The sequence below is a fragment of the Polistes dominula genome, unplaced genomic scaffold, assembly GCF_049000335.1.
Source record: "Polistes dominula isolate Pdom_NZ unplaced genomic scaffold, Pdom_raw_medaka scaffold_35, whole genome shotgun sequence".
NCBI lineage: Eukaryota > Metazoa > Arthropoda > Insecta > Hymenoptera > Vespidae > Polistes > Polistes dominula.
This window is the reverse complement of record NW_028300968.1, coordinates 138,350-158,359: the sequence shown is the minus strand read 5'-3', so window position 1 is coordinate 158,359 and position 20,010 is coordinate 138,350. Positions and strand designations below refer to the sequence as shown.

Sequence of the window (20,010 nt, the reverse complement as noted above, 5' to 3'; positions counted from 1 at the left end):
ATGTTACGAGAACAATTAAAGCTTTCTATTAAACAATAAACGTGGAATTAAACTAAAGTGTACACAAAGGAACGTAACTCACGTTCTTGGGATTCTACAAAGTTACCCTTCGCGTAATAAAATAAGGACGAAAACAAAAATATACCCTGAGGGTTTTTCTTCTCACTCTTTTTCGAAAAAGAAAAGACTTAAGTGTTTAACAAAAAGATGGGATAGAAAAAGAGCAAAATATCGTTGCAATAAAAATATCGTACAAAATGTTTCTACTATATTATAATAAATATATAAAATAAAACCTACAAAAATGTTCATTTTTTCCTTAATGTCGAGTTTTGAATTAATCGAAGAGATACACCTTTTATTCGCAATTTTGAAGAGATCTTTAACACGTGTTTTCCCTAAGTTTTATTGACCAAAGTTACTAGAATTTTTGCCGAACTAAATGAAGAACCCAACTGCGGAATTGGAATAAGGGTTCGCAAGCTCGTTACTGTAACAAACTTCTTTCCACGATGCGATTCGAATTTCGATCGAGGAAAGATCGTAGATTTTTCCGAATCAACTTTTCACGTGAAATCGTGTTTGTCCATACTTACGACTAACAACAAAAATTTACCCTTCTTTCTCTTTCTCTCTTTTCTCCCCTATTTTTCCGTTATTTGCAGTAAAAATAAGCTTCCAAAAAATATTTAAAAAAAAACCTTTTTATAGATTTTTTCTTCTAACAAACTTTTTAATGAAATTTTCCAACAATTTGGTCTCTACGGTAAATAGTTTGGTAGCAGTGAAAATAAATTGAAGTTTCATTTTTGTTCTCATTAATTGCCACAGTTCGATGATGTTAAAGGAAGGTAAATAATGGGTGAGGTTAAAGATGAGCGTTTATAAAAATGCGTCTGTAGTGGTATACAACACACCAAGTACTCTTTTTTGTCGACAGAATCGATTCAGCATCATTTCTCTGTCTACTTCTTTAAACAAAATGTTCTCTTTCCTTTTGAAATATTTCACCTACTTCGTTCTTATTCTTCTAGCATTTCCCATTATAGCTCGACGTATTCAATGTTGCCACTGATACACGTGGTGGTTTCTTCAATGAAAATTCAAAAAGATCCTTCCGATCATTCCTTCCTTTGTTGGTGTTACAATGAAAATAGATAGAAACGCGAAAGAGAAGCTAAAAAGGGGGAAAAGGATGGGCAATTCAAAATTGATGTAACAGGGACACATACCTACTACTCGTAATCATCGACAAGAAAAAAGTGAATCAGTTAGAATAACAACTGAGTAGTTGGTTTCCATGCAAATTGGAGATTAGGTTGAAAAAAGCGACAAGAAAATGTCACCGTTATGGTAACAAGCTTTGAAACGTTATCTCGGACACATTGGAATCTTTTAATTGCGTTATTTGCATTGTAGTTTGGTATAGAAATTGGATGTTGCGTGAACAGATTCAAATTGGAATATCGAAGTAGCGAGAGTTAATAAAATGCAAGATGGAACAATCTGAAAATAAATATATAAGGATTAATCGTTAATGCTTCATTTATTTAAAAACATAATTACATGAGATTGCTACTATGTCTTTTAATAATTTATTATAAATTTAGATTAAATGCAAAATACTGCGTATGCAATAGGTTTCATTAATTTCTAATGGAGATGAAAAATAATAATTAATATGCGTATATCGACTATTATTAATAATTAATTATAAACGTATTTATATATAAATATGAATATTATAACAGGTGCAAATACAGAAATTTCCTTGATTGATTGGTAATATGTTAAATTTGGATTTAGCGATTGCTAGCGAAGGAAATAACTTTTCGATCAAATTTCAAGTCCCGAAAAAAGGGTTGGAGAAGGGAAAAAAGATTAGAAAGGAAAAAGTATATCGACGAAAATTGTTGTAGTAGCGTGGTCCGTAGAAAAGGCACGTTTCTTTGGCCGATCATTCTTTTGTCAGTTATTGGTAACTTTTCCTTGGGATTTCGAAACAGACGGGTTTTATGAACGACGAGGAAAAGAAAGAGAAAGTTAAAGATGGAAATAAAGGAACCCCGACGAGATGTAGCAAAAATTCCTAGAAAACGTGGAAAGCGTGGAAGAGTTTTAGTGCGACTGGATAGGCTGAAAAAGAAAGAGAGAGAGAGAGAGAGAGAGAGAGAGAGAAAGAACATTCCATTGAAATGCTTCTTCATCCTCACTTTCAAGTGTCTGTAAATCCATATCTCTTCGCAAAATCTCGCGTATGTGCGCATAACGTGTCTCGCTCGTTGAGGTGGAAGTGACACACGCGATACTGCCAGAGAGGATTTTACATTTCGATCGCATCGAACAAGAGGAAATCAAATTTTTCCCTTTTTCCCATATACACACACACACACATACAAATGCATACCCGGTGCGAACGAAATTCTACACGAAAGTAGTAATATAAAGATACGAATGTGTATTATTAAAAAAGAAAAAATGTAAATGTGTTAGTAATTTCGTGTAAGAACGATAGTGTTGTAAGTCATGATCTGTCGTCGTTAACAATGATAAATTGAAAACTATTTAAGAATAACGTATGATAAAATATGTTTTTTAATATCTCAAATGACTCGGACCATTTTCTTACTCGCTTGCTGGCACATATTTTTTCGGCATGAAGAAATCGATTTTTGCTTCAACGAAAAAGCGCTCTTTTCGTCTTCTAGTTTTTCGAACATTTTTCTCGACAACACATCTGCCTCCCTCAAACTTAAAAGCACGAAAACTATGATATTCGATTTAGAAAGGAAATTCGCGTGACGCGATGATACGTTCTGTTGTTTCGGTATTTTAACGGTAATGCTTTTTTTTTGCTGTCGTTTTTAACGAGTTTAAAAAAATAAATGTACTCTTTTATCTTTATGCCCATAGGTATCAAAAGGTTTGAAGAAAAAAAAAATATTAATTAAATTTGTCACAATGTCGTTTTTCGATGCAAATTTCACATAGATATAAATATATAACAAAGTAAAAGCTTATATTTTGTATTTTACAATACACAGTTACCTGGTTGCATTTCAACAAGGGAACTGTATTTCGATTGTTAAAATAAGCGAGTATTATCGATCGTGCTTTAGAAATTTTGTTGATTCCCTCGCGTCGAACTATGCGAGTTCGAAATAGAAACGGTGATCTCGACACCTACGTATTTCCATTAAAGATCCTGTTTATTGTGGAACAGGAATCGACTTGGTAAGTGGGCCATGCACTACGAAGAAGCAAAAGCAGTTGACAGGGTGTCGATAGCCCTCCAGCCACGAGGAAATAGAAAGGGCTTGGCAATCGAACTCATAGAATCTCGATAATATCTCCCTTTTAGTGGTTTCAAAGTGGCGCAAAGAGTGAACGAGTGAACGAGTGAACGAGTGAACGAGAGAGGGAGAGAGGGAGAGAGGGAGAGAGGGAGAACCGATCATGGAAACTGAGAGTCACGAGGGGTTGAAGTCGAACTCGTTATCATCATAACCAATCCTCCTCATCCAGTTTGTGTGCCTGGTGGCATTTCGATTCTTCAAATATCGTCATTCGAACGTGATAACGAAATCTGGGTCGCACGGAAAATATCTTTAAATTTGGTGCATAAAACGTGATTAATTTCAACCTTACGACGACTTCTCGATATCCAACTAGATGAAAAATCCATGCCAAAACGTTTCGAACTTTCTTTGATGTTTCGAGAGTATAATTAAGCTTCAAGTACTGTCGTTCTTTCACATTTACAAAAGCGTTCAGTTGGCCTCCTTTCTATTTTGAGAATTTCCAATGGAGAATTTGAAGTAAAAAGGAAAAAAAGGGGAAAAAAGCTAAAAAAAAAAAGGTTGTTCGATAAAACGGAGTTATCGGTATATGGGATGAAATGAAAATAGTATCGCGTTTACGAACAGCGAATTCGATTCGTGCTATTTATTCAAAGTGTGTTTGGCGCGTTAGTAGTATATATACGAATATAGTCAGTCATACGGCGATCATCAGAATGGGTTATTGGAATTTCCGATAGCGGGATATTCGTAACAGAAGCGTATAATTATCAAAATTCGTCAATACGCAACACTATATCGTTTACAGACTCGTGAGCGAGTTATACTCCATGGTAGAAACGAGGAGGAGAACAAAGATAGTACGAGCTTTAGAGAAGGAGAGATTGACCTATTTAAGCTTATACGTAGCGCGTATCTGAATTTGATCTAGCCACAATTATTGTTATGTGGTTGTAGGGTAACGATAAGTGCACACTGATAATTCAGAAATCTGGCAATGCGTCCCATTAGAGGGATACATACATATATATGTTACATAGGTACATATACTACGGGTGCGTTTGTGTGACGCGTTATGGCGACAGTTAGATAATGAAAATCGATAAGCGCCTTTTTCGTCATTGTTTTATTTTCCCAAATCGAGAGATTCCCGTCGAACGCAATACATCCTCCAGCATTCCTCCTCTTTCCACGTATCGCATCATCCATTCACCCTCGAGACACCAATACTACCATGCGTTGCTAGTGAGTAACCGTATTGAACCTTCCGAATGGTCGAATTTCATAATTGAGTTCGTTAATTGTGCAGTCGATGCATTGTGCTGTGGAAAAATTTTCATCGAGTTTCAAAGGAACTAGCTGTTATTCAGACGAATGTAAATAGACGTGGATCGTTTCAGTCATCCACGATAATATTGTCTACTTTTCAATTTCAATCTTTTCTTCTCTCTTTCTTTTTTTCTTTTTTTTTTTTTTTTTTTTTCATTTTAGGAAGATTTCGTCGAGACGCTTGTTCATTATCACAACTGGATCTTGATTGGTTGCGTTCAATTAAATCGTCTCGCGTATACCTATCTTGTTTTCAATGTTTTTCACTAAAGATTTTGTCTTAAAACCCTTCTACTATATACTTAGAAGATACAGTATATTTCTATTATATATGGATGAGTATTATTTCCATTTGTTTAGTTTAATTATGACAAAATCTTAACGAGCAATTGCAATTGCAAAATTTACATTTCAATGGAAGTGTAAATCCTTAAAGATACTTTTCACTAATGATGCTAGGTACTCGTTGACATAAGTACTTCAGATCAATTGTGTATTATCGATTTTCTTTCTCTATGATATTCTTCTGTAATATTTCGAACGACGAAACGTCGCATTTCGAACGTACCTTTCTCCATATTCTGTTTTTTATCGATATTGACTCGTCCACGAGCGTGTCATTATTCGTTGAGCTTTCAAAGCTTTTTTTTTTTACCTTTCACCAAATAAATCTGTCCTGACTCGTTTGAAATTTCTTCTTCTTCGTGTCGGAGAACAATCGTTCGGCAAATTTTTATACCATGTTTCTTCATCCATTTTCAAATCACTTTGTTTCTAAAGAAGTTTTTACTTCAAAAAGTAGCGTGGAATAATAATAAAATGATTCATGTAAAAAGAAATACTTTCTTGAACGAACAACACATTCGTAGTATATATACAAACTTATGAACTTGTTTATTCGTCCATCTACACAGGGACAGACGTCTTTGAACTCGACTCAAGATTAGCCAGTCAAATTTTACTGGATTCGAGAGGAATTACCTTTTCGTGGTACTCGTAAACAGGGACACTACTTTTAGAGAAGAGAACGGATTATAATCCCAAAGGAAAGGATTCCCTTTTCCCGGAGCACTCTTTCAGACGTTCTGACTAAAGTTAAATATCTTTTTTCTCTTCCTCTCTCTCTCTCTCTCTCTCTCTCCCTCTCTTTCTCGCACGTCTGTCCATACACAAACACACACACACACACACACACACTTTCTCTCTCTTTGTGGACGGTCACAAATCTTCCAGACTCTTGAATCTTTTTCGTATCCAAGTAATACAGCCTCGAGAAAAATGTTAAAATCAAAATCTCTCTTCGTATATAGCGTTATACGTGGATAAAAATATCTATTTGTCATTGCATCCATAAGGATTTAATCTTTTTCATTTTATTTCCATCCCTAATCTCTGTTTTTCTTTTTTTTAAACATACAAACGTATAAACACGGATACACATAAAGAAACGCTCATCTCTCCTCTATTATTGAGGGAAAAACACAGTACAGAGAGATAAAATGAAGTTGATCTGTAGGTTTTATTAAAAGATGGGAAAATGTAAGAAATCTAAAGTAGTGTAAGCAAAGTTCGAGGTTAAAAGTAACGTTAGCATAAAGAAAATTGTTGATGAAAGACCCACCTGAACTAATAGAAGAAGACAAATTTTGCTTACTCTGTTCAAGTTTCTTCGAAGCAACTTTTCCAAAGACTTGAAAGAAAATGTATAAATATGCGGGACAAACCCGATAGTTACGCATTCAGTTGATTTGTCGTCGTATTTTGTGTTATTTTCGACAATTTTACTTTGAATATATAATACCATTCTCTTTTGTTTGAACTATTTCGTTAATATAAGTAAAAGAGGGGGAGAGAGAGAGGAAACGAGGTCGAGAAATTTTCAAGTAAAATACAAGTATAGGTTACATTTTGTTCCGCCTGTTTTGTTTCGTTTAAGTAAAGTAAGATAAGATGTTTCGATGGAAGACTACGTAGCAAGACTTACATCCAATGCTTTTGTAAGGAAACTGGAGGAAACATGGTATCTACAATGAAAAGACTAGTGTTGACTGAAACATTTCGGCAAGCTGTCCTCTTAATCCTTCTTTATTCACGCGACTAATAAAACAATAAAGATAAAAGCTATTTTCTTTTCTTTTTTTCTTTTTTTTCTTTTTCTTCTACAATCTATCTGTTTACTCTTTTATTCATGAAATCCATGAAAAGTGCATTACCGGATGAATAAATTCCCGTAGGGCGTTAAGATAAAACATCGAGTCTATTAAAAAGAATCCTTTCGTCGAGTTAGTCTCTGTGATATTAGAAAAAGCTTGGAATAATGTACCAACGGAATGTATTTGAAAGTAGTAGAGTAGTAATAGTAGTAGTAGTAGTAGTAGTAGTAGTAGTAGTAGTAGTAGTAGTAGTAGTAGTAGAAGCAATGTGCAATATTGAAGAGAGAAGAAAAAGCTAAGTTATTTATTTTCTTCTACAAGATTCTATTCACGCTCACCGAACCGTGCGAAGATGGTTTAAGCGTTTACAAGCTAGTTGGAAGTTGTATGAACCGACGATTACCAGACCAGAACGTTATCCTGAAGCACACACCCGGTATATTCTTGCGTCTTCTAGAAACGTAGTACACTAGAGTTACTCTCTTGAGAAATGGAAACGGATTTCCGTGCTTTTCCTTGGTCTTGAGTTACAAGGAAGATCCTTGCTTGCTAGTTAATGTAATCTCGACCATAATGGCTGACGATGAAGCCGATTAACGAATGAAACGGGAATCGTCGAAACCCTCCGAGAATTTCAATGAGTATATTGTGAGACGTGGCTTATTTTTTATTCTATTAGAAATAGTAAATCCCACGTGTTGCCGCCGCTGCTACAGTTAACCAATATATTTTCAACTTATTACAATAATGTAACACTTAACAAAACTCACTTACGAACTTTCTCACAATGTTCTCACAAAGATTCGCTTTACGAGATCTGAAAGATTAAACTAGTTATATATCATTTTCCTTTAGCGTCAATGTGGGGTCCTTTGAAGATAACCGATAAGCAGCATTATGAGGTGACAAAGATGAGCTTGCTAGAGGCATACGGTATGAGAGTGGAAGTTCCATCTAGGATATTTGCGGTTAGCATTATTTGTTCGTCACCCGTATATCTTCATCGTTGAACGATTGATTCTACGAACGAGCAAACCATTGGCCGCGTATGCTTCCTATATTGTTCCTCTTGTTTATTAGTTCCTTCAGTATCGAAATGTGACGTTGATTTGGAAGACCGAACTTAGTCAGTAGAAAGATCAAATATCTGTCGAGTAAACTGTCCAAATCGTCGTGAATAATACTGCCTCGTTGATGAAGTTTACTCAGAACGGCTTCGTTAATCCCTCTATCTCACCTCAAAAGCCCGTTTAACGAGCACAAACTTGTTCATATTTTTCTTGCCCCATGCTACTCTTTTTTCATTCCAATAAATCGATCTTTCATTGACCACTTTTATGTTTCCCTTTCAAAGTTTTCCAATACATCTCTTAATATGAAATGTCTTTTTAACGAGTCTCTCTCTTTCTCTCTCTCTCTTTACATCCTTTCACATTTTTCCCTTTCACAAATATCGAATGATTTGCATATCGCAACCGTGGAACTTGATTCGTCTCTGATTACGCGTGACAAATGAATATTCACTTCGTTGTAATTCCAATTGTGTGTCATACAATGTGTAAACTGTCGTTAAACTATATGAAAGAATGTAGAATTTTGGCTTGACAAAAAGTGAACATTTCTTTCATTTTAATTAGTACGGTATTTACTATGTTTTAAATGTATACAAAATGAAGTCTCTTTCTTTGGAAGAAATGCGAGGAATGTAGATCTAAAATTAAAAAAGAAAAAAAAAAGATACAGTAGGTTAACTATTAATGATGTTCTTTCCTTGGAACGAAAAGAGAAACATCGAAATAGGTTGGTAACGATGCTGGTAACGTGTGTCGTTAACATTAGCACTACAGTCCCGTAATTTGCACACTCTAGATCCACTTTTGTTCCTTCCGCCTCTTTCGTCGTTCTATCTTTCTCTTACCCCCTTTAATGATCTCCTCTTTCCCCTTTTCGTATATAGCCTTACGTAGCACGGAACCGGAGTAATGTTGGTGCTATTACGAAATGGCACGAGTAATTTTCGCAATGAAGTGTTGAGCAACATCGTTCTTCGCTTTCCTAATGTAGGCACTTTAGACACGCGAGGATGACGAGGCTCGTTTCAAGAATATTCGTCAAACGTAACGGAATTCTGTCCACCTTGTATTTATCAATTTTCCAATTAATTCGCGAACATCTAAAGTAATTAGTTGCAACGGAAAATTTCTGATCGTCTTGACTAGTGCTAAAGATATTTGAGATTTACAGAAAGATTCACAGATACCTTTTCGTAAGCAAATATTTTATGATTTTCATATCTATCTGTATCTTTATTGCTAGAATTGCCGATATCAAATTCTCAATTTATAATGAAAGGTAAAATACAGGGCCTGTGTGTAGAGAAATAGGAAGAGGAAACAAATGTCGTGACTGAAGAACATTCGCAATTGGATCGGAATACTCGGTGTCTGCTAACTATTTAGATTAGCTTAAAACCGTGAACAACTCGCCAATGTAATTGTCTACATCGGAAGGAACCTGATATGACACCGAAAGAAAAATCAAGAAGAAAAACGATCAAAATCTTAAATGAAAAATAAAAAATAATGTCGAAAGGAAAAGGAGAGGGGTAGTCACGAACAATTCACATTTATTTTCGCGACAGGATAACGTTGCCAACGTAGATATCATTTTTTAAAGTCTTTCTTCCCTTTCTTCCTTCTAAGTTCTTCTTCGAAATCGGTGTTTGAAACGGGGGAAGGGCGGGAAAGCATTAACTGGAGATATAGCTTACAAAAGTCCTCCGTAAATCGTAGCGGCTATCGCGGAATCCATTTTTCCTAGATCACTGACTTATCCTAATGGGTTGATAAAATATTCAGAAGGCAACGACGAATAAATTTTAGTCGTGAACCCAAACGGAACGGAACGGAACGGAACGGAACTGAACGGAACGGAACGAAACGAAACGCGTTCGTTGTACTCGACTTTAGTAATATACCCCAGGGTACTCATCTTCTTGAGCTTTCGGTGTGGTGCACATAGAATTCGAAGCCGATATTGTGCGGCTTATCTTAACGAAAAAGATAGTCTTTTTCTTGTGTCCTCGACTTACATAGTTTGTTTTCTCCCTGTCTTTGGACGATGAGACTGCTTACCCCCTGGAGAATTCTAACGGAAAATTATCTCGAAAAATATATCTTTCAAGACCTCACGAGAGAAAGAGAAAGGAAGAGAAAAAAAGGAAAAAAACAGAGGAGGGACACCGAACGAGAAACAGATTGCCGGATTTATATCTTTCCTTTCTCTCACTCATTTTCCACATCTATTTTTCTATTATTTTAAGCTATAACACAAAATTTCGCTTTCATAAGACTAATCTATAAATCGATATTGAAACATGCGATCGGGATAAAGGTTCTAATTGTTCGTCGTGATTAAGCAGGATCATGGGTCGTCAATCTGATAATTTATAGGAGCACGGATTCGATTAAACGTATCGTGTATATTCAGCTTATCTATAAAGAGGATAGAAATTATATGAAATTCAATTGATTGTATTAATATAAAAGACGATAAAAAAAATGTTCTCATTAGTTGAATATAAATACGATATCATCCTTTTTAAATATGTTTTTATAAGTAAATGAATGTGCACGAGTTTACGTATATACATACATGCGTGTGTGTAAAAGTAGATGCATAGCTATACTTGAATATATCCATTTTGAAGAAAAATCCTTTCGTGTCGTCGTCGATTTCAGCGAGCATGAAATTATAAGATGCAAATACGTTGTCGAAGAAGCACGAAGATTGGACTTTCTTTTTTTCCCCCGGAGTAACAGATTGAGATATCTACTTTTTCCGTATTTTACTAACAATTTGGTTACATACGAGACCATTGGATGAGTCTACTTGCAGTAGGTATATATCGTTTTCCTTTTTTATTTGTTAAAATGCGATTGAGTTAGGAAAAAAATGCAAACGCAGCATGACCCACATCCATCCCATCAACAAATCCCTTGCAAGAGGAATGCTAAAAATGGAAAAAAGAAAATCGGACGCAGATGAACAAGAAAAGCATGAGCTTTGGATTACGCGTTAAACCAAAATTGTGGTTTGAAGATTTTTCTTCGACAGTCTCTTTTTGCTTCTTTTCAACTAGAGTATTTTTTTGTTGTTCTTTTTCTATGATGACGTCTGAATTTGTTCTTTTTCTTTTTTTTTTTTTTCGTAGGACGTGTCAAATCGGTGGTGGTACCGTGTGACAGACATCTTACGCTTCGAAAATATCCTATGCGAAACGTGTCACTCCTATCTTCCTCTGAGAGAAAAGTATATACATACGTATATACACATATACATATATAGTTGGACTTCTCTTTCTTTATTCTACATCCACCGTAAGTGACATCGTTTTACCTTCGTGTTCAGCCCTCTTTCCTTTATATTTGTTTTCTCGAAAATTGTTTCCCGAGGTATAGGAGATACGATAGGACTTATATATCTATCTACTATACCTATAGGTAAACGTAGAAGGAAATTCTCAAGACGATACGAAAAGTGATATGGAAAGTCGACGAAGCGAAGAATACGCGATGAGAAAAAGAAAGAATGACTTACGGATTTACTGCTTTTTCATTCGTTTAATGGACCGTTTAATACACGTCCGATCCACAAGTATCTCGCTTTTGTCGAATTATCGATTCTTATTAGCCAAGTGCAAAGTTCTAAAACTTTAACCTGGCTTATGGTCGCCTTGAAAGAGATGGAGTGAGAGAGAGGAGAGAGAAAGAGAAAGAGACAAACTTTAAAACAGTTTCCTTCTTGCGAAGGTCGAAAACTCGGCCTTTCCTCGACACTAGCTGAACTAAATTAGGCCGAGGTTTCTCAGTTTAGCATCTTCAAGAGAGAGAGCAAACACCGACTTGGAGAGAAACTTCAAGCAAACGTAGTTTCTTCTCTCTGAGAGAGAGAGAGAGAGAAATTGACTTTCGTCCATCGAATTTACTAGCATAGTATATCTATGTATATAAAGCTATATTATTCGTATGTACATATGCATGAATGTATCTATGTTTGTGTAAATCGATCCGAGTTAAAGTAAAGTTAACGTGGGAATCACAATCCCACGAAATTTCATCCGGATGGGCTATTACATATACGTCTAGCGTATTTTATCTATCTACGTATTGCCATTTATCTTTCATTGTTCGTTAAACATTCTTCTCTTGCTTTCTCCTAATCGATACGAAAGAAAAAGAACGAGATACGTGTGTGTGTGTGTGAGAGAGAAAATGTATACGTCTCTATCATGGAATATCATTTATAAATTATTTTCGAAGGAGACGCCATTTATCAAACTAGCAAAGTAATACGAACTCCTATGATAGTAGTTGCTAGAAGAAACTATTAATATACATCATGTTTAATGTATAAGAACGTTTATTTAATCTACCTTTTCTGATTTCGTATAACAATTATATTACAATTTATATAAATATTCTCTTTTCACGATTATATAATAACATTTGACTATTTTTCGTATTCATCGATATAAATGGTGAAATTTATTCAAACGAAAATTGTTAGAACGAAAACATTGAGATTATAAAAGAGGGCCGCGGCCAACGAGAATACATTCAAATTGAATGGCATACGTTTGTATATGTCAGCGAGAGATTTTAGTAATTTTAGTGCATCATCATCAAGAATCACTTTCCATTGATGTTCATACACAGGTCAAACTGTCGAACGCGTTTTTTGTTTAACGAGATGTTGTTTGCTCGATACGAATATTTGTTCGTATCTTTTGCTACGATTAATTTAATATTACTTTCTTTTGTGTAATTTTACAGACGTAACGGACAATGAAAACCTATCCTGAATGAAATAACCCGATATATGGTATAACTAAATTACTTTCAAAGTTAACGTAGTTATCGAGATATTTGGAAAAAGTATCGAGTAATAAAAAAAAATAAAAAACGTATTCCAGTTTCGAATTTCGCGACGATTAGTCAGAATAAATCGCGACGATATCGTTTCCGTTATTTTCAAACTTTTCCAGCTTAATGATCCAAAACCAGTTTGTATCCTCCGTGGGCAATGCTCCGTGGGCAATGCTCCGTGGGCAATGGCCGTACCTTAAAAACTGTATTATATGACGCGGGCAGATACGTACGTAACGTGAAAACTTTCTTCTTATCCATATCCTGTTGCGTTTTACTATCTTATTGAATAATTCAGTTTTGGTTTGGATGTTTTGTTGGGATGTAAAGGAAAGCCACGTAGAATAAAAGTTGCACAATCCGATTATAATTTAACGTGAATTTTCCTGCTTTTATCGATTTGAATTTATTCTATTTGCTCTATCTTCTATGTCTCTCGCTTCCTTTTTTCCTTCTTTCTAATTTAACGTTTCGGCTTATCGTTTTATTGCTTTTTATTTTTACGCGTTTTTTTGTTTCCCTACCCACCGAACGAAAATCTCTGACTCTCAATTTTGCGATTTAAGCAAAATCCAGGATTTTTAGTACTATCATCCTTTCGCTCGTTTTCACATATATTTTTTGTCGATCGGCCGAAAAGTTAACAATGCGTGTAAAACAACTATAATCGATATTTTTATATTTTCCTATATGGGTTAATAATTGAATTTACGTTATTGTCATTTATATAGACGTTTGTATGTTTGTAGCTCGTCAGTTTCTATTTTGTAATAATCTTCCGGTCTTCTCTGATAATTAGTAACGCACACAAGTTGATAGGCATTAGTCGATAATCGTATTTCAATTGGTTGTCCAATAGTCGAAGGACGAAATTAAAATCCAATCCGTCCGGGTCGGTTGATCGGGTCGATAGGCTTGATCGTCCTGATAGTTAACGATCGCGATATAATCTACGAAATCTAATTTTAGCAGGAAATTGATAGACGCGGTCGTTTGTGCGTGCAACCTGGTGTACGCGACATACCTACTATCGACCGCAAACTCGACGAATGTAAATATTCAATCAAACTGATTATTTATTTCAATTATGTTATATTTCCATGCGTTAAAAGAAATCATTTGAGTCTTGCGTTAGGTTCGATTAAAACCTCCATATAAGCGCGTTGCGTTTTCCAATTATCAATATTATATTTATATATTTATTATTATACATTAATACAACATATGTGTATATATATATATATGTATATATATGTTATAAATGGGTTACACTTTGAAAGAAACGAAACGCGATTGTTCGAGTGGAAATTTCGATTATATCAAGTTGAAAAACACAGTTGGCCTTTTTACTCGATGGATATAAAGCTTTTTCTGAAAATGCTTTTTCGTTCTCTACCCGTTTTGTTTCGAAGGAACAATCCGCACAATCCGAAACATCTCGCACAAACGGTTCGGTCGGACAAAATTCAGTTATCGCTTTTCGACCTGTAACTTTCCCGTCTGTTTTGAATCGCTAACTAGACCGGCGGTCTGTTTTCGAGATGTGCTAGTAGAATGGCACGAAGACGTGCCAGGGAAATAATGGATGTTTTATGTATGTAGCTACGTTGTGAACTGTAACGATACGGATATAAATATTTGATGAGAGAATCCTAGTAATGAAAGGAGATATTGCTAATAAGATCCTTTCTTGGACAATCTATGTTTTCTTCCTGCTTCAATTAAGAAATCTAAATAAGGTACGACGTGATTCTATGTCTTCCTTATTTCATCGAAACTACTCTCTATTCCACTTTTTTGATTACTCTCATCGGATATTTCTTTTTTCTACGATAGCAATATTTCCTATTGGATTTATTTCAACCTTTCCTTTTCATCGTCAATGAATCTTCCTCAAAGTTCAAAGACGTTTATTTCATTTTCAAGACAAAGCGTTTGCAAGACAAGCACGCTACTCGCGAGTATCAACGAATGTTTGCTTAACCTTCGGAGGTAAATTAATTTATATGCAAATGAAATGAAGGTTCACCGAGTGACGAGACGCATTGCGTAACAAGGGTCCGAACTTATTGCTTTTATCGAGCAATTAGTTACATAATTGGTATTTCAAAGGGCAAACACCGTGCTAGTACTTTCATTAGTATCATGAAAATTTCATCTCTTATTTGTAGTTTAGAGTAATTAACAGTAGTAATACTTATTTATTTATTTATATTACCAAAGTTAAAGAAAGTTAATGAAAGTTGGAAAAAATAATATTCTTTTCTTTATTTAATGTCTAACGCGCGAATGACTTATCAACGTCTCTATACTCTTCTAGTTTCAATAGATGTGATAAGAAGAGCCAGGGCCCGCAAGAAGCACTTAACTTGGAACGTGACTCTATTTCTTAATGGGCTTGAAATTCTATCTCTTTTTCTTTGTCAGCCAATCTATCCTTCCTCGACATACATCTGGAAAAGGAAGGGGGGCCTCCTATATGGGGAACGGGTTATCCTATCATAAAGCCGAGATTATTAGGTTGGATTCGATGAAAAAATTCTATTCTCCTTTTCATTTTATTTACTTACGTTGTGACAGCTATTAACAACGAGATTCAATATCAAGTTGATTCGGTGAACAAGTAATTGGAACATTCGTTCGGCGAATATTTAAAACATTGTTAAATGTTTTCACGCGCTTTTTATTATATTTATTTTATTTTATTCGATATTTTGATATTTTGCTTGGTAGAAATATCTTGCGTAATCGATATATACACGAATTAACTCAACTCATTCTATTTTTTTTTTTTTTTCCACGGACAAGAGTAAATGTTTGCGTTAGTGGAACGTATTTTACATTAATGTTCCTGTGCTCGAGGACATCGATTAATACCAATTAGAAGGGCTGCTCCTTTAACTCTATTTCCATTGCTACTAATCACACTGGATCTATTTAGTAGGATCTGAGGGGAAAGCATGAGAGGATGAAATGAAAAGCGGGTCGTAAAAGCGGGAATCGAGAATGGTCGAGTTGGCGAGTTACCGAGACAGCAAGAAAGAACCGTTCTCTACGTTGAAATACTGGAAACTCGACAATACTACAGTCCTGTTGTAGCTAAAAGGTGTACTGGACCGACAAATATAGGTAACCCACTGCATACGTGTACGTGTAGGTGTAGGTGTACGTGTAGGTGCGTTACTCACTGCATGTGAAGGGTCGCGACCGGCTTGTCGGAAAAGAGGACGACCGGTCGGTCGAATCGTTTGTTGCGACCGCAAACTCGAGCTCCACCCTCGAATTGAAGCCAGCCACCTTGGCACCTGCAACAAAAAACCGATTCTCTCTGTAACCAGCTATTACTCTCGCAAGAACAAAACTCTCTATCCTCTTTGGTTACCATTTGCTAATTAATTTCCCTCTTATCTTTTGCTAACTACATTTTCATTTTAACAAGGGACTAACTTTTTTTTCCTTCGTTAAATAAACTTACTTTATATTTAATATTCACCGATCATTATATTTTCTATTCGTATTCTAATATCCTTTACTTTTCTCATAATACATATAGGAAATATTATTTTCAAATATACGAGAATCCAATAAGCATGGAATACGATGTATGTACTGCTGTTTTGCCCAAGCGAAAAAAGGCCTCCAGTAATTTAGTCAGATTGTAATCTTATTTAATTCTTTTTCCATTCCTTTTTTTACTTCATGCATGTCCAATAATATACGTTTCATCCGTAATGCTTCGAGAAAACTGCTTCGCGTTTTAAAAGCAATGAATTAAATAACGTCATATCGATTATCGGAGTTTTATGCATACGTCGTTGTGCTAAACACGTAGAGAATAAATATGGTTTTAAGCATATTCGTTAACTACGTCTATAAAATCTTCGCTGGACACATAGTATAAGCAATAATCTCTCTGTTTTTCTTGTTTTACTCTGTTACTTACTTTGTAAGTCTGCTTTTAGTATTATCACCATCATCAGAAATCTCATTTCAATCGGACACGAAGGGGTAGAATTTAAAAATGCAATATTACGTTCCCCAGGATCATTAGGATCGTTGTGTGAGGGTACTAAAATAAACGATGCGACATCGCGTATATCTCGAACGGAGAACAAAATTTCATAAACCTCCCTTCATGCGCCATTTTGAAAAGAGGTTACTCGGTTAATTGTCTGACGATCCACGCGGCGAAAAGTCGTCGTTATTACGTTTAGCGTTCTTTATGTGTGTAAGTGGGAAGAAATTTGGTGTTGGAGTACATACACCTCTTCTTCCCTCGTCCCCCGCCCCTCTTCTCTCTCTCTCTCTCTCTCTCTTTCTGTTTATACTAGGAAAACGATTATCGACGAGGGGTTAGAACCGAAATTGCTTCTTCGTTTACGTCGAGCCAACTTCAAAGGATTTGTTTTACTATGGAAAAGGGAAAAGGGAATGATGCTAAACTGCGTTAAAAGAGAAAGAGAAGGAAAGTAAAGCAAAGGGGAGGAAAAGAGAAAAGTATACACACAGAGAAAGTGGATGGTGGTAGTTGGTAGGGGGTAGGTGTTTCGAAAGTGTGCTAACGCAACGTTGGTAATACGCAACGAGGGAATCATGCTGATTCAATCAGTTCCGTCTTCTCGCTTTTGCTCTTCTAAAAGGGAAATACAGGAACGTTCCATAACACGCTTCGCTGATTATTATCCGTCAAGATTTCGTGAAATATCGTGCCGAAAACGACCCTCTTTCCAATTTGGGGAAACCCTAGTTCGCGAACCCCCTTGTCACGCGAAATCGAGGTTGTCTTTTAACCTCTAATCAGTATACCGGAGACATTTACGATTGCTTTCTGAGAAATTTTCCAAGTATTATTATTCTCTAGTAACTCATCTTTTATCTTTTCATCGGATAGAAATTTATTCTGACCAAAACGTCGATATACAATCCTCGTTGTATTACCTTACTCTCTGAAAGATCTCGTAAAGATCTTACGTGAGTTTTATAAGTATTCTTTTCTTTTATATAATAGTATTTGATTTATTTAATAACGTGCCGTGCAAGCAAATGATCTTACCCTTTTCTTTATCTTTTTTTAATTCGTCAACGAGCTCGAGTTCTTTCTGACCTAATTTCTTATACGTTGATGGATTAAAAAAAAAAAACACTAAAAGATGTTTTTTTTTTCTTTATTAGAAGACGAATAAAACGGGACAAGATATATTTGAATTGTGTAAGGTAGACGAAAAATTCGATTTAAAAAAGTAAAATATATCGTCTTGTTGATCTCCGAATTAACTTTATATATATATATTTTTTGTTTTTGTCTCAACGCCACCTCGAACCGTAAGTCGTTTGCTTTTATTTCATTAGTCGTGTCTCGCCGTTCTCTCGTGGAGTGACAATGAAATTCCATAATTATTATTTTCTTAATTTCCTTTTTTTTCTTCGACGGTAAAAGGAAAGATGAACATTATACAACACGTTCTATAGGCGATGGAAAAATCCAACGTGGGATTTTAAAACTGAGACAATTATGGAAATAAATTCTTTTAAAGGTTCGACGATTCTTTCTTTCTTTCCTTGCATTTTTCCAGGACCATGCAATGGCCGTTCCGTTAGGATACCCTTAAGTTATGAATCACGACGGTATAACAAATTTTCCACGAAGAGAAATCAAAATGGACAATTATGGAGAGAAAGTATAACGAAAGGTAGAGACAGAGAGAGAGAGAGAGAGAGAGAGAAAGTGAGGGAGAAAAAAAATGGAAAAAAGATGAAAAGATAGATAGTACGGAAGCCAACGTCATCTGCATTCGAATGAATGCTTAAATTACGTGCATAATTCATCGTCTATTTGTTGAACAGGATTCGAGGATTCGCCGAACTTTTATATTGACTCTAAAAGTAACTTCCTACCTTCCGACCGAGTATTATTATTTTTTTCCTACCTTTCACCGCCACATCGATGGCTACGGGGAAGTTGAATTTTTTCTTTTTTTCCTTTTTCGATGAATGCCTTCGAGCGAACGTCTCATACAAAAATTGTGAACGTTTCATGGGGAGAGGAGGGTTGCACAATTCTTTTTTTATTATTAACGAAATATCCAATTGTAAACCTTATCGAAAATTTGGATGCTTAACTTACATAGTTGAACGCAATAGTAGCCATCGTAATTGGAATCGATGCATTAGTCTTGTGTATGCATATATGCAAGAGAGAGAGAGAGAGAGAGAGAGAGAGACAGGTTGATAGACTCGGTTGATTTGACTACGAATTCTCCTCCGTTCTGGGTCGCGTAGTAACATCAATAACGTTAATTAACATATCAACGAGACAATCCTAGAAACGCGTTTACTCGAGCAATACCTTTACCCATTCTCGAGAGTTCCCCTTTACCTGAGCTAGGCTCATTCGAATCTTGATATAATCCAGCATGTAGCAACACTTGCGTTCCATTGTTAAGCGAAAGCTCGGAACTGTCGTGTCATAGTTCAACCAGTTCTATCGGACGCACCGCTTTTGAATTAATCGCTTGGCTTGCCTTCGATAAATTGCCGATTCTCTAGAGATCTTTGTCCTTTCCGAACGAATCCGGCAATTTCCATTGCCTCTGGCATTTTCTCTTTTCGTTTCTCTTTTCGTTTCTCTTTTCGTTTCTCTTTTCGTTTCTCTTTTCGTTTCTCTTTTCGGTCAGCACATCGATAAAACTTTTCCCTCCTTTTCGGTTCTCTCTATCGTATATCCAAACCCGAGAAGAATGAAAACCTATTTTCCTATCTTCCAAACGTTTTTCTAAAGATTTATGACACGTCGTAGTAGGAGCTTAAAATACATCTTCTTTACAACATTGCTTTTTCGGTATTCTCTTCATTTTCTAGCGAATGTTACGAAAATTCTAAGAATTACGGACGAATAATAAATAAAGACTTATAAAATTAAATTTGATGACGTTCGCTTTCGTTCGCTTTCGTTCGCTTTTTCACTAACACAAATAAAGTGTTTATTTGGTAGAAAGAGAATAAAAGTTATTAGTCTTTTGCGACATTTACACGATATATCGATACTGACGCGATACGCTAGGTTTTCGGCGCATTTGGCGTCTGATATAGAACCGTAAAAGCGCGAATCAGCCTTTCTCACTTTTTCTCCTTCGTTGGCAGTCGGATACATGTGAAAAAGAAGAACATGGACGGAGGAACGTCCGTAGAGACTCGGCGAAGGATCCCCAGGAAATTGGATGCTTTTATTTCGCCCGATTTTCCCAGATGCAACGGCTGGTATTCTAACCTTTTGCTTTTTCTTTCTTTCTTTCTTTCTTTCTT

The 20,010-nt window shown here is 35.7% G+C and overlaps 1 protein-coding gene across 2 annotated transcripts in view; it reads right to left on the bottom strand.

Annotated features, from left to right (window-relative positions):
* LOC107072421 (uncharacterized) overlaps window positions 1-20,010 on the bottom strand; it is a 163,221-nt gene that overhangs the window by 47,267 nt on the left and 95,944 nt on the right. For both annotated transcript variants that reach the window (XM_089173332.1, XM_015332346.2), the window contains one exon: window positions 15,897-16,013. In XM_089173332.1, the coding sequence (XP_089029458.1) occupies window positions 15,897-16,013 (117 nt within the window). The remainder of the gene's footprint in view (window positions 1-15,896; window positions 16,014-20,010) is intronic.